Source organism: Sinocyclocheilus grahami, unplaced genomic scaffold (genome assembly GCF_001515645.1).
Source record: "Sinocyclocheilus grahami isolate Dianchi unplaced genomic scaffold, SAMN03320097.WGS_v1.1 scaffold48.1, whole genome shotgun sequence".
Lineage (NCBI taxonomy): Eukaryota > Metazoa > Chordata > Actinopteri > Cypriniformes > Cyprinidae > Sinocyclocheilus > Sinocyclocheilus grahami.
Window position 1 is genome coordinate 2,713,663 of NW_015505227.1, and position 15,914 is coordinate 2,729,576.

General features: G+C 36.9%; 1 protein-coding gene across 2 annotated transcripts in view; it reads left to right on the top strand.

The window, feature by feature from the left end:
• The first annotated feature begins 2,419 nt into the window (after positions 1-2,419).
• LOC107582894 (chromobox protein homolog 1-like) overlaps positions 2,420-15,914 on the top strand; it is an 18,022-nt gene continuing 4,527 nt past the window's right edge. The window contains exons 1-5 of one of the 2 annotated variants that reach the window (XM_016268919.1): positions 2,420-2,644; positions 7,172-7,280; positions 10,522-10,684; positions 11,721-11,889; positions 13,730-13,824. In XM_016268919.1, the coding sequence (XP_016124405.1) occupies positions 7,232-7,280; positions 10,522-10,684; positions 11,721-11,889; positions 13,730-13,824 (476 nt within the window). In that variant the 5' untranslated portion in view covers positions 2,420-2,644; positions 7,172-7,231. Of the gene's footprint in view, positions 2,645-3,036; positions 3,189-7,171; positions 7,281-10,521; positions 10,685-11,720; positions 11,890-13,729; positions 13,825-15,914 lie in introns of those variants that run through there. The other variant, XM_016268920.1, reaches the window with a different exon arrangement.

Here is a 15,914-nt window from a genome sequence, read left to right on the forward strand (position 1 = left end):
CCCTTTCAAAATACACCTTGCACCATATTTATGTATATTAGTACCTTAAAAGTATGTATTAGTAACTAAGTATACATAGTACATAAATGGGATATACAGTGCCTTGCGAAAGTATTCGTACCCCTTCGTTTTTTCATATTTTATATTGCTGCCTTAAGTTAAACTGTTTTAACTTAACTGTTTCTAACCCTAACCCTAACCCAATCTACAATCCATACACCATAATAAAAAAGCAAAAAACTGATTTGACATCTTTGCAAATTTATCGAAATCTAAAACTGACATACTTACATTGCATAAGTATTCATACCCTTAACGCAGTACAAGAACCTTTACAGCCTCAAGTCTTTTTGGGTATGATGTGACAAGCTTTGCACATTTGCCGTTGGCAAATTGCATTTGCCATTCTTCTCCTCACCTCTTCACCTCCCAAGCTCTGTCAGGTTGGATGGGGGGCCGACAGACTTTTTTTTAAGTTTCTTCAGAAATGTTTGAAGCCCAGGCTCTGGCTGGGCCACTCAATGGCATTCACAGAGTTGTCCATAAGCCACTCTTGCAAGCTGTGTGCTATAGGGTCACCATCTGCCCAGTCTGAGGTTCTGACTGCTCTGGACTAGGTTTTTATTAAGGCTTTCTGTATATTTTGGCACATTGAGCTTTGCTTCTACTCTGACGAGTCCCCCAGTCCCTTCCACTGAAAAACACCCCCCACAGCATGAGGCTGCTACCAGCACACTTTACTGTTCGGATGGTGCTCTGCAGGTGATGAGCAGTGCCTGCTTTCCTCCATACATTAAACTGCTTGAAACTGAGGTTCATCAGACCAGAGAGTCTTGTATCTCACAGTCTGAGAGTCCTTTAGATGTTTTTTGCAAAATCCAAGTTGGTTTTCATGTCTTCACAGAGTAGATGATTGTGTCTGGCCACACCGCCATAAAGCCCAGATCGGTGGAGTGTTGCATTAATGTTTGTCCTTCTGTACGTTTCTCCCATTTCCAAATATGACCATGAAGCTCAACTAAAGTGACCATTGGTCACCACTCTAATCAAGGCCCTTCTCCATCGCCAGGAGGCCATCAGCTCTGGGAAGAGTCCTGGTTGTTCCAAACTTCATCCATTAAGGATAAGGCTACATGTTTCTGTGAACCTTCAATGCAGCAGAATTTTTTCTGAACTCTTCCTCAGATCGGTGTCTTGACACAATCCAGTCTCTGAGCTCTACAGTTGGTTCTCTCGACCTCAGGACTTGGTTTTTGCACTGATATGCATTTTCAGCTGTTAGACCTTTTATTGAGAGGTGTGTGCCTTTCCAAACCATACTCAATTGAATTTGCCACAAGTTGATCCATTCAAAGTGCAGTAACATCTACAAGCGATATTGGAATACTCCTGAGCTAAATTTCGCATGTCCCATTCAACTACTTATACAACATAATTCTTTTTTATTTTTAATAAATTTGTAAAGTACACAAATCTTTTTTTTTTGCTTTGTCATTATGGAGTGTAGACTGATGTGGGAGGGAAACTATTTAAAGAAGTTTAACATAAGGCAACATCATAACAAAAAAATTAAAAAATGAAGGGGTACTAATACTTTCACAAGGCACCTATCAGTACCTTTTGAAAGGGTGCTACCAAGGTGACAGCTTTTGTACCTTTTTTTCTGAGGGTGTGCCATCGAACTGAGCACCACAGCAGCTGTTTATCATTGCTAGGAGACGATTCAGAAGGAAAATGTCAGATTCACTGGGTTAAGTATTTGTCCTTGATTTAATACAAACAATGTATGCAAGCAGAATGTCTCATACATTTATCTGTCATGAATGAGATAATCAAATAAAAATTAATGTGTTCCTAGTTGATGCAATGTTGGTTGAAACACATCTTACCCCTGAAAATGATTTTTCCAAATCCAGTGGTCAAATGTTGTGTGGCCTCTCAGTTCTCTGTGTAATTACAGCCCCCTGTAATTAGGACTGGTCTTTGTGTGAATGTGCACAAAACTGGAAGACTCTCTGAATGTATATAAGCGGTAGGATATTTTAGAAAGGAACAATTAAAAGATGAAAAAGAGGAAATAGGGGGAATCAATAAATTATGAACAATTTGTGTATAATGGTGAATAATAAGTAATCATGTAATCAATAAAAAAGTAACTGTAGTCTGATTACAGGTATTTTCAAATGCAATTTAATCTATTTACAAATAGCCTCCTTGATTTTTGGAATCCGATTACGTAATCCAGATTACATGTAATCAGCTACTACCCAGCTCTGCTTAAAAATATATATATATATTGAAGTGTTTGAGTATATATGAGGCATTTCCAAGTGTTCCGAGGAACCACATTGTGCCTAACCATCTTATCACATTTTCACAGTGACCGCAAAAACTACAACTCCCAGGATGCACCACTCGCGTACGTACACAGGCACGTTGGGTCGGAATTGGCGGGTTGAGTGGAGCGATCGTGTAGCTAGCTAGCGTTACCTTTTGCCGGGCCATCCAAAGAACCTCGGTAAAACAATAGCAAACTCTTTCTCCAGTCGACAGATTTCAAACGTTTGTCGACAGTTAAAGCCGGTCTAGCTGCACTGAGCCACCTAATTCGGTGTTATTTCGCCCTTAATTCGGTAATTCACAGGTAAGTGGCGCTGCGTGTGCAGACTGAAAACAACTAGCTACAGGATTGACTTGTGTTTGTAGGTTATGTGATTCTTCATATATATATATATATATATATATATATATATATATACTCTTAACAGGCAGATGTGTTGAGTGCTTTAAGCAACACACTGCTCTTTAATAATATTCCAGTTGTATTTGAGAAATTGTTGGTAGGTTTCTAATCGGATCCAGGTCAACATGGAGAAGCGGCGGCCACGCTTCTGCAACATTATCCTGCAGGCTAGTCGGTGTCTCGCGCAGACTGAAAACAACTAGCTACAGGATTGACTTGTGTTTGTAGGTTATGTGATTCTTCATATATATATATATACTCTTAACAGGCAGATGTGTTGAGTGCTTTAAGCAACACACTGCTCTTTAATAATATCCCAGTTGTATTTGAGAAATTGTTGGTAGGTTTCTAATCGGATCCAGGTCAACATGGAGAAGCGGCGGCCACGCTTCTGCAACATTATCCTGCAGGCTAGTCGGTGTCTCGCATTTAACGCCCATTTTAGGGTTGTAAAGTTCAAATCAACGTGCATAGGAACTTTTTAATGCATGTATTTATCGCACAGCATAAATGTTGTTGATGTCATTGCGCCTTTTGGACCCACAATCGTGCGCGCGAATGTGTCGGTCCAGCCCACCGTTTTAGCGCGAGACAGAAACGCCTTCCTCGTGCATCAGGGACTCGGGAGGACCGTTTTAAAGGGGTCATATGATGCGATTTCAAGTTTTCCTTTCTCTTTGTAGTGCTACAAGCTGATTCTGCATAGATAAGATCACTGAAGTTGCAAAGACTAAAGTCTCAAAACCAAAGAGATATTCTTTATCAAAGTTAAGACTCTGCCACGCCCCCCTAAAACGGCTCGTTCTAACACACCCCCACATATCTACCTCACTATGTGGAAATATTTGCATAATGTGCAGGCAAAGAAAGAAGGCGTGGTTTCCGTAACAGCAGTTAGTGTTGAAGCAGCCATCTCAGGGAGACGCTGTGTGTTTCTAGGCGAAAGCAATGTACGCGGTGTTTTCGGTTGTAACGCCTACCACGCATTACATTTGAGATGTAACACCTCGCCTCAGTGGCTCGTGCTTGCTGCTGCAGCAGGGGAAACGGCTCGAACAATCTGACGGGGCGCTTGCACGTCGCCGGAAGAAGTTACATCCAATGAGGTGTGATGGTCTGAAAACACAGTTTTAGTATTAGAATAATTGCGTTAATGCGATTTAATTAAGAAAATATATTAGGGTTTGTTCTGGTTTTTATGCCCTTTTTTAGGTGACACATCTGGCGAGTGTTTGCTAACAGGCCTGTAAAAGCAAAACACGCGAGAGTTGTATTTCTGTTAAAGCATCTACTAAACAAAACAAAAAAACGGGGGTAAACATAAAACTAAAACATGTTTAAAAAAAAATCAAAAATTTGACAAGAAATTAACCCTTACGGAATGAACTATAGTTTTACTACAAATAAAACCACAAAAGCATGGTTACTACACTTTTACTATAATAAAACCATGGTTAGTTTTCGTAAGGGAATTTCGATTTACTCAACAAACTGTTACTGTGTGTATTTTTTTTATTCATTATGATTTTTACCTCATAGCAATTTCAAGTACATTTTCCCCTAAATCCCATGCAAATAAAAAATCTAATTCATAACTGTAAAACAACAGATGTTGGTCAAAAACGAGGCGTCCCATTTTGATGCCCCCTTCAAATTAAATTAGAGAAGTGAATTTATATACATAGAAAGCATATTAAATGTAAGTTGTGTTCTTTAATGTTAATAATGTTTTCTTTGTGAAATTAAAATGTCAAAATATGGGTAAAATATTGTTCTATCATCATTCAACATAATGCATATATAGGTGTAAAAATTAAGCAACATATTTATTCTGGCCTGAACTTATTAAAACATAAAAAGAATTAGCAGTCATACAAAAAAAATTTAATTTTTTTTTAATTATTAAAAACTTCTTGCTGACATTGGTCAAACCTAGTGGTTAGAAGGATAGTGGTAAAGATTGGTAAATATTTAAAATTACAATTAATTAGTATTTTGGGGGCTGCACTGTGATCCTTAAATAGTTTATTTTAAAATGATCTAATGATTCTTGTTCTAAACATGCCTGACAAGACTTTTGGTATATAAACTATTGTTACACTGAATGACAATTTAGTAAATCATGGTAAAAATACATGATAGACAATACATTTTTACCATGATTTACAAAGAAATTAAACAAGACGCATTCTAATGACAGGGGAAAAAAATTACAACGGTGTTAAACTTTATTGTTTTGATCATAGACTGTAAAAAAACATGGACGTAGTGTCCGTGACGTCACTCGTAGGGTTCAGAAGAGCATTTTTGAAGCCTAAAGTGGGCAGAGCCGACCTCGCCATCTTGGCAGCGCGTCACCGTGCATCACTCCCGGATAATCGAAAATGGGCAAAAAGGCGGGACGTGGGTGAAGCTGGGGCGCTAGTTGCTGAAACACGCCCGTCTATATTGACAGCAGTGCTGCCGTGCAAAGACAAAACACCATAACTTCGTTTTTGGTTGAAATGAGTTATTGATAATTTTGGGACATATATGACCTCCTTTATCATGTGTATAAGTATCTTGGAGAAAAGCCCAGGAGAAACCAAGGCAGAACACAGTATCATCAGTTACCGATCTTTGACTTTGTTTTAGATTGCTCAAATTAAGTTACGGTGCTCTGCATCTGTTTAGCCTTTCGTCAGTATTACTGTGCCAGCCTGGAGTTATACGGTATTCTGCCTTTTTTTTTTTTACTGTACATTAAAGTCTGCGCTTTTAAATTACGGTGTGACTTGTGTACTTTCATACTTCTGTCGGCAATTCTTTAGACAAACAAATTAGATAGATCACGATCTAACAAACTGATCCATATAACAAAGCAATGTAAACAAGCAACGACTAGGTAACTTGGCAACAATAATTAATCGTAAATAATCTTTAAAGTTTTTTTTTTATTTTTTATAATGCAGATGCCAGCTCTCAGTCTAGGGCTGCCCACTTCTGCACGTGTGAGGAGTCGAATGCCATGATGGTGTATCACATAAAATCAGTTACTGTACTCAATTAAATCCGTTTCATACCTTTTCTTGCAACTCGATAAAAAACATTGCAATGAACGTCATCGGAGATGTTTAATTCACAATCATTCTGAGCGTTATTCCTGCTGGCGTTCACATCAATCCACAAGTCGTTTCTCATAGGTTAAGCTGTTTTCATTCAGTTCGATGTAAAAACAGTAGGCTAAGTATGTCTTGCATCCTTTAATATTAGCGAACATTGCAAATAAATTGGTTGCAAAACGGTATCCACTCAAGTTTAACTTTTTGTCTGGTTGTTACAGTCAGAAAATTTTTTTTATTACATTACTGTATGTTATAGCCTAGCCAATGATCACTAGATTTTATATAGATGTTACTATATTGATTCTGTAAATGGTGATCAGCACCCAAATATTGTATATAATGTGGAAGCTACTGCCTCTTGCCTTGGCGTGACATCTCACTTTTTGCAGACAGTGCAAATGCAGAGTACCTACAATAACTTCAAAATAGCGGTAAAAATCAAGTTTGAGATCATTTTCATTAAAACATCTAATTGCCAGATTTCCAGTGTCCTACCCATAATAAATTTTTTCTGGACAAATAAAAATCTTTAAAGCCATTTTTCTAAGTTTCACAGTCTAGTGAGTTTCACACTCTGGAGCGGAGCGGCAGTCCACCTGTCACTCAAGTGGCCACACCCTTAATTATGCAGAACTTTAAGGCTTAATATAATTTAAACGGATGAATTATTAAAAAAAGTCACCCCCCTCACAGTTGTCATGAAGGGCAATATTACCTATATAGACCAAAAGTGCTTTTTGTATTGGGCTGTAAACATTTTTTTTCTGCTGTAAAGTTGGGCATTTTAATATGGGGAGTCTATGGGATTGACTCCCTTTTGGAGCCAGCCTCTAGAGGCCAGTCGATGAATTACAGTTTTAGTCACTTCCGTATTGGCTTCAAGCGAGAGACCGGGAGGTTGCCGCATGCTTTTGATGCATGAAACCCCTTTTTGTCGGTCACCCACATGCAAATTTTTTATAAAATCGTTCAATGATATCTGTCACCACTGAGGATAATAGAAATGACAAAAAAATAAACACCAAAATTATTAATGAGAATCAGTGGGAAATGTGTTTAAATATTCATGAAAATAACATCACAATGCACACACACAAAAAACACTTAATGGTCTTAAAAATAGTTTACACAACATATTTGTAGTGTGACCTGGGCACGTTATTGTGCGATTCACCGAAATACACCATGTCGCACACCATGAAATGCTGTATTTGTAGAACTGTTATCCACAGTGCGGTGTAATTTTATTTCCTGCCTTGTGTTGTTCTTTCCCTGATATCACCTGACCCCCATCCCCTCTAATCCACACTTTCACTCTGTTCAGTACGATTGACGCTGACAAGGAACCGGAAGGTTCCACAGAGCCTCCGCCCCATCGACGAGCATGAGCGAACTAACAGACACAGCTAGTGATGCTCCCAGCGTCACCGCAGGTGTCTCACAACTTTCTCCTTCACTACTGTTTTGCTTTCAAATGTTTATGGGAGAGGATTTTTTTTCTCTCTAGACCAGGGGTGGCGAACTCCAGTCCTGGAGAGCCTCAGCCCTGCAGAGTTCAGCTCCAACCCCAATTAAAACTCACCTGCCTGTAGCTTTCTAGTAACCCTTCAGAACTTGATTAGCTCATTCAGGTGTGTTTGAATAGGGTTGAAGCAAAACTCTCCAGGGCTGCGGTTCTCCAGGACCGACGTTCGCCACCCCTGCTCTAGACATTCAGATCACCTTAACGTTTCTGTCTTATAAACAAGCCTTGAAATTACTTCTATTGAATCACGGGTTGTTGTCTGTTTTCATGACCATTGTTTCATCTGCCATGTGATCCATCGTCTGTCATTGACTAATAGAGCTGCTGCTTCAGGTGATTTATAAGGTCAAAGGTTTGGTTCTGGTCTGCTGCACAAAAAAGACAAGAAATTTGGGTAACTTTGCACTAAGGTCTCATTTATTTGTGACATTTTTAAAATCTGGTTAATGACCAGCTGTATTCTAACTGGCAAGTTGTGTCTGTTAACATTAGTTAATGCACTATGAACTAACTGACTGAACTAACATTAACAAAGCTTAATAATAAAAATAAATAAATGCTGTGAAAGTATTGTTTTTAGTTAGTTCATAGTTAATGCATTAACTAATGTTCACAAATGAGACATAGTTGTAATTTTTTTCCTAAACTGATGTGTACGCTATATTATCGTCTTTTATGGTCTATTAGTAGTTAAGCATTTGTTCTCTACACTAGCTGTGGTAATTTCAATCATGAAATGTATGTTAATATTACATATAACTGCCACATACCACTATAATGCCAAAATTAATGCTGAAATAGTTTAATGATGACATTTGCATAAAATTACTGAACTTTTTTTCACACAGTATACACTTCCATTCAAGAGTTTGGGGTTTAAAGAAATAAATATTTTTATTCAGAAAGGATGCATTAAATTGATCAGACGTGACAGTAAAGACTTGTAATGTTGAAGATTTCTTTTTCTAATTATTATTTTTTTTAACTAAAAAATCTTGAAAAAAGTATCACACTTTCCACAACAATATTAAGCAGCACACCTTTTTTCAACATTGTAATAAGAAATGTTTCTTGCGCAACGAATCAGAATGATTTCTGAAGGATCATGTGACACTGAAGACTGGCTGCTGAAAATTCAGCTTTGATCACAGGAGTAAATTACATTTCAAAATATGAAGAGTTTGGTCCCAAAACGCGATAAATGGCATTTTTGAAAAAATGGAGTTTCCGCCAAAATCAGTATTGTATCTGGTCGGTTTTGAAAAGTCAGTTTTTAATTTTACGCAAAATGCGATATCCGCCGAGTTATTCTGTCATGTTTTCTCCCTTTTTCTCCAAACCGCGACAAACGCCAGTCTCCCTTTTCTGCAGAATGCGATATATCCACTCAACCAATCACAGCGCACCATTCCACACACTGTAAACAGTAACAGCCAATCACAGCGCACCACTCCACGCACTCTAGACCGTAATGGCGGCACTTTAAATACACCCGGCATCCTAGTTTTCCTCATCTATTTTGTACTTTGTGATCGACAAACAAACAAAAAAATTAGGGCTGCACGATAAATCGCATGCAATTGTCATGCATTGCGTAGCTTGTCAGTGTAAGTGTTTTTATTAATGCCATTTTGTTAATACAGCGTAGGCTATAGCACTAGTCAACTAAATGAATGTTACATGGCAAAGATGAATGCAAATTTGGAAGTTGAATGTAAGGGAAATGTAATTTTGGAATTTCTGTGGTTTAATGTGATATTGTTGTTCATGTATATTCATGATGAAATTTTATTTTATTGTTGTAATTCATTTATAGCATTAACAAGATGACCCGTTAAATTCATTTTGGGAGCGATGACTGATTGACTGTATTTTTAGTCCAGTGCCTGTATATAAGATTAGTATTTACCAAGTTCAGAGGCTGTCATATGTGGATCAACTTACTATGTTATGTATTTTCAACAGTATTAATATGAAAAATAACTTTTACGTGTCATGGCTGTATTGCATTTTAGGGGAAAAATAATAATATTTTATAAAATCTTTGAAAATCAAAATCTGGATTAGAATTTTTTATGTTATTATAACCTAAAGATGCTATGTGAAAGTTTGAAACAGAAAATAGTGGTTTTCATCTTGCCACTTTCTTGGTAAAGAAAACACATTTTTACTCAAATTAATCAAAATGGATTTATAGCGTTTTGGAACCAAACTCTTCATATATTAAAACAGAAAACACTTATTTAAAATTGTTACTGTATTTTGATCAAATGAAGTCAGCCTTGGTGAGCATAAGAGACTTCTTTTGGTAGTGTATACTTTATAAATTTATATAAAAAATCTTTGTAAACAGAAGCAGTGTGTGTTATGCATTGACAAGCCTGTCCGAGCACATTAATCATTGGTTGATGCTTGATGCCAACATCTAATTGATTGGTCTGTTGAAAAGTTTAGCATCAAGTGGTTATGTTTCTTGTTCAAACTGATATCTGATCTGCTTGGAATATGATACTAATATTGTGATCATGCTGATTCTTAAGAAGTGCTTGTTTGAACAGCTTAAGGTACGATTGGTACACGATTATGTAATTCAGATGCTTGCACTTGTTGATAGTTCTCTCAAAAATATTTTTTTTTGCCTCATTTTCTCGCTCTCATGTCTTTCCAAACCTATGTAACTTTGCTTCTTCTGTGGAGTTGGAAAACATTTGACGCATTATTTGAATTATCTTTTACCTAAGTCAGGTTTGGAACATGAGAGTGAGTAATTGATGACAGAGTTTTTATTTTGGAGTGAACTGTCCCTTTAAGGACGATGAAACTGAAACCTTGATTTTGATGTCCTTTTTGAATGAATTTTAGTTTTGTAGTTTCTGACCTTGTTCTCAAAAGCAAGAATTTATCACTAAGCGCTGTGGGTTTTACACAGCAGTCAAAATGTCTCTCGAGTTTCGACACATTGCTCTTTATAGCAAAAAGATGTGTGAAGATTTGTCAACAGTTATCACTGTTTGTGTTTGTTCTGCTCAGCCCCATAGTGTCTAGTGTTTCAACCTGCTTCATTTTTTAACTGTTTGAATACTGAAAGATGTGATTTTTCCATAGAAAAGACTGACCCTTTTCCTCTTTACTGCCCTCTTTCTCCACAGACAGCAAGCTGGCAGCCACAGCTGGAAAGAAGCAGAACAAGAAGAAGGTGGAGGAGGTGGTGGTAGAAGAGGAAGAGGAAGAATATGTGGTGGAGAAGGTTCTGGACAGACGGGTGGTGAAGGGCAGAGTGGAGTTCTTTCTTAAGTGGAAGGGCTTCTCAGAGTAAGTAACTAATATCAGCAAGATTTCCACTAAAATGTATTTGTATAAGGCAAGATGCTTGATTCCTAACAAATGTGTTGACCATTTTGTCATTATATAAAGAACTCCGGGAGAATCAATGGTTTGCTAATAAATATATAGCCTATGTTTGGTTTTGGTTGGGTGGTCCAGCCCTTCTCCAATAAAAAAGATGGTATTCAAATGATTGAGAATATATTCCCTTTTCCTTAGAGAAGACAACACATGGGAACCACAGGACAACCTGTGACAGAGTTTTTATTTTGGAGTGAACTGTCCCTTTAAGGACGATGAAACTGAAACCTTGATTTTGATGTCCTTTTTGAATGAATTTTAGTTTTGTAGTTTCTGACCTTGTTCTCAAAAGCAAGAATTTATCACTAAGCGCTGTGGGTTTTACACAGCAGTCAAAATGTCTCTCGAGTTTCGACACATTGCTCTTTATAGCAAAAAGATGTGTGAAGATTTGTCAACAGTTATCACTGTTTGTGTTTGTTCTGCTCAGCCCCATAGTGTCTAGTGTTTCAACCTGCTTCTTTTTTTAACTGTTTGAATACTGAAAGATGTGATTTTTCCATAGAAAAGACTGACCCTTTTTTTCTTTACTGCCCTCTTTCTCCACAGACAGCAAGCTGGCAGCCACAGCTGGAAAGAAGCAGAACAAGAAGAAGGTGGAGGAGGTGGTGGTAGAAGAGGAAGAGGAAGAATATGTGGTGGAGAAGGTTCTGGACAGACGGGTGGTGAAGGGCAGAGTGGAGTTCTTTCTTAAGTGGAAGGGCTTCTCAGAGTAAGTAACTAATATCAGCAAGATTTCCACTAAAATGTATTTGTATAAGGCAAGATGCTTGATTCCTAACAAATGTGTTGACCATTTTGTCATTATATAAAGAACTCCGGGAGAATCAATGGTTTGCTAATAAATATATAGCCTATGTTTGGTTTTGGTTGGGTGGTCCAGCCCTTCTCCAATAAAAAAGATGGTATTCAAATGATTGAGAATATATTCCCTTTTCCTTAGAGAAGACAACACATGGGAACCACAGGACAACCTGGACTGTCCTGATCTCATTGCACAATACCTGCAAAAACATAAGTTAAATGAAAAGAAAGATTCTATTGGAAAGAGGAAAGGAGAATCTGACACAGATGGTGGGGAAGACAGCCGGCCCAAAAAGAGGAAAGATGAGGTTAGTTTTAATAATTCCCATAGATGATTTTTGGTATAAAAACTGGCACATGCGTAAGTTTTATATTTTATAAAACGTTTTATAATTAAATTTTTTTTTTGAGGTTTTCTTTCTGTATCTTGCTTAACATAAGACTGAGCACATACTTACTATATTTATGCATTTGCCAGGCACTTTTAGGTGTTTGTTCCGTTTCGGGCATTTTATGTCCCAGGTGTTAAATTTTATTAAACTACGATGCCAACAACCTTTTTTTGTAATATGCAGATGTTTTTATTTTGCTCTCATCAGTTATATTTGCACCGTTTCAAATACCTTTTATGAGAAATGTGATGCATTAAGAAAAAAAGAGGAATACAGGGTTTCTGTGGGTCTTAAAGTCTTAATTCACCCTCTCACAGATTAAGGCCTTAAAAGGTCTTAACTTCAAAAAGTCATGGCATTAAATGTTGCATGCATTGTAAAAAATGGATACAGGGTTTAAAGTTCTCCGACACCGTGCCGGATCGCTGTAAAGTGAAACGTCACCAGGCCGTTGACACCCTCTGCAGGTATTTATTATAATACATAATGTACTTAAGTTGGTTATGTTCATATTATGCATAGGCATATTACATTGTGTATTTTAACAGTGTTGTTCAATAAAACCATGTAATTACTTGGTTTTGATATTTTATTTGAGCCTATTATTATTATTGCCTCATCGTTAGTTTATATATAAATAGTCATACTTAAGCATGGTTTTCACTTAGGTTTATTTGTGTTACTAAAAATATCAGATTACTCAATTGTCAAAATAATCAGTAGATTACTTGATTACCAAAATAATCATTAGTTACAGCCCTAGATTAGTTAAAATATTTCAAAATACAACTGCATTGTTTTACTTTTTGTAATTAAAAGACAAATATTTTGTCATTGAAAATGTCTTAAAATAGTATTAAAATATAATAGTTGAACCAAGTGAACCACTTGGTACTTAGTGAACAAAGTATCTGTATTTTGTCTCCTCTCGTGAGCATTGTCACACCCCTAGTGTCGATAAGCGGTGATATAGCTCATAATTTTCCAAGTGTATGATATAGCTTTCATTCTTCAGGTCAACCATATGTTCATGAAAAAAAAATCAGTTTGAATAAGGAAAGCAATAACTTTGCCATAGTATCCTTTCAAATGTTAAAGTTGCCACAGTCTTTGCATGTGCTGCACCCGCCCCCCGGAAAAAAGTTCAGGCTCAGGATTTTTTTTTGCTTTAACCCCTGTGGATATCGTCCTCATTTTTATTTTCTGATACAATTATATAAACATCCTTAAATCAAGATACATTTACTTGAGCTCCATTCCAAATGTAAAATAAAGTCTTGGAAAAAGTTTACAAAATTGAGTTTATGCTTAAAACAGGAACGAATATTTCTCACTGGGTATGAAACCTTTTTTTTACAGTGTGATCAGAAGGTACCATAAAAGTTATTTTCATACTCTAGTACTCTATTTGGGAGCAGATGTATTCAAGCTTTAAACTTTTTTTTTTTTTTGTAAAATTTATTAAAAAGTAATGGAGATCTTATGCTAAAATTGTGAAACCATTATTTAATTTTATGTATTAGCCTTAGCAGGACAATCTTAGTGCCACCTTGTTGCTTCCTTGACCTAACAACCATAGAGGTGGAGAATACTATCCCTGTGAAAACTAAAATTTAAAAAGTTGATTAAAACCTCACATAAATTAAGACATGCTTATCAGAAGAAAAATGTTGGTGTTTTCTCAGACTAATAAGAAGTTATTTTTTTTTACTGCATGTGAATAATAAAATACTGATGTAGTTTCTTTGTTTTGCAGCAAGACAAGCCGAGGGGCTTTGCACGGGGATTAGAGCCAGAGCGCATCATTGGAGCCACAGATTCCAGCGGCGAGCTCATGTTTCTAATGAAATGGTATGTAAAGATTAAGATTTAAAGGATCAGTTCACTTCCAGAATAAAACATTTCCTGATAATTTACTCACTCCCATGTCATTCAAGATGTTCATGTCTTTCTTTGTTCAGTCGAAAAGAAATTTAGGTTTTTGAGGAAAACATTCAAGGATTTTTCTCCATATTCAATGGCGACCAACGGGGTGAAGGTCCAAATTGCAGCTTCAAAGAGCTCTGCAAGATCCCAGCCGAAGGTATAAGGGTCTTGGCTAGCGAAATGATCTGTCTTTTTCTAAAAAATAAATAAATAAATAAAAATGTATGTGCTTTTTAACCACAAATGCACTAGCTCTTCGATGCGCGTCAGCAATGCCACACATTACGTAATCATGTTGTAAAGGTCACGCGCTGTTAGCTCTTCGTCTGTGTACTCCTGTTCAAAAAGATAGGGTAGGGCGAAAAACTCCGTCTCATTTTCTCCTCCAACTTCAAAATCGTCCGACATCGTTGTTTTACCTTTTTTTTTTTTGGAAAGGGCGTTTGACTTCCTTTGCACGTTCGCTTTGTGAACACTGGGTTGGTACTTCCGCCTATGTCACGCGTGATCTTTCCAACATGACTACGCAATGCATGAAGTCGAGCTTTGTGGTTAAATAGGTTTTTTTGTGGGTTTTTATTTTTTAAGAAAATGACTGATAATTTCGCTAGATAAGACCCTTATTCCTCAGCTGGGATCATGCTGAGCCTTTTGAAACTGCACTGAAACTGCAATTTGGACCTTCAGCCCGTTGGCCACCACTGAAGTCCATTTTATGCAGAAAAATCCTAGAATTAATTTATTTTTGACTGAAGAAAGACAGACATGAATCTTGAATGACATGGGTGAGTAAAGTATCAGGACATTTTTATTCTAAAAAAGTGAACTAATCTTTTAAAAGTGAAGTGTGTAATATCTAGTGTCATGAAAATAATGAACACTCCCTAATATTGATCAGATCCTGAACTCATGCCGTTTAGAAGCCAGAGTTGCTGTTTTAGATTAGGCTGGATGCTCACACAAACAAAGCAGGGTTTTGTTGGCATTTTTAGCATAATTAAAGGGTTAGTTCACCCAAAAATTATAATATATTATAATAATTACTATAATATATTATAATAATTACTCACCCTCGTGTTGTTCCAAACCCGTAAGACCTTCGTTCATTTTCGGAACACAATTTAAGATATTTTTGATGAAATCTGAGGGCTCTCTGACCCTCCCATAGACAGCAAGGTAACTATCACGTTCAAGGTCAAGAAAACAAAAATAACGACTTTATTCCACATTTTAGTCTCTACTTGCACAGACTTGTGGACGCGCGTTCACGTCAGCATCACGCCGGATCTGGGTCAGCGCCGGCCCCGCCACACGCTCATGTCATGATACTGTCGTAAACACGCAGTAGAGACAAAAATGTGGAATAAAGTCATTATTTTAGTTTTCTTTGCGCAAAAAAGTATTCTCGTAGCTTCGTAACTTTACAGTTTAACCACTGATGTCACAAGGACTACTTTGTCGATCATCTTGGTACTTTTCTGGACCTTGAACGTGGTAGTTACCTTGCTGTCTATGGGAGGGTCAGAGAGCCCTCAGATTTCATCAAAAATATCTTAAATTGTGTTCCGAAGATGAACAAAGGTCTTACGGGTTTGGAACAACACGAGGGTGAGTAATTAATGAGAGAATTTTCATTTTTGGGTGTACTAACCCTTTAACCTACGATTAGTAACTAAACTGAGATAGACAAGGTTTTTTTTATTTTTTTATTTTTTTGCTTTTACTGTAGCACACTTCACCTTTAAAACATTTGTTATTTTTGTATTTTAATTCTTGTGTACATATTTATACTGACAACTCTGGCAACCAGTTTAGTTTTCATCATCAATCTAGATTATGAAACTTGCATACCTCTGTTTTAGATGCCTCTGTTTTAACCCCTTCTTCTAAGTTGGGGTAAATTATTTTAAGTGCTTGTACTTAAAGAGGTCATATGATGCGATTTCAAGTTTTCCTTTCTCTTTGGAGTGTTACAAGCTGATTGTGCATAGATAAGATCCCTGAAGTTGCAAAGA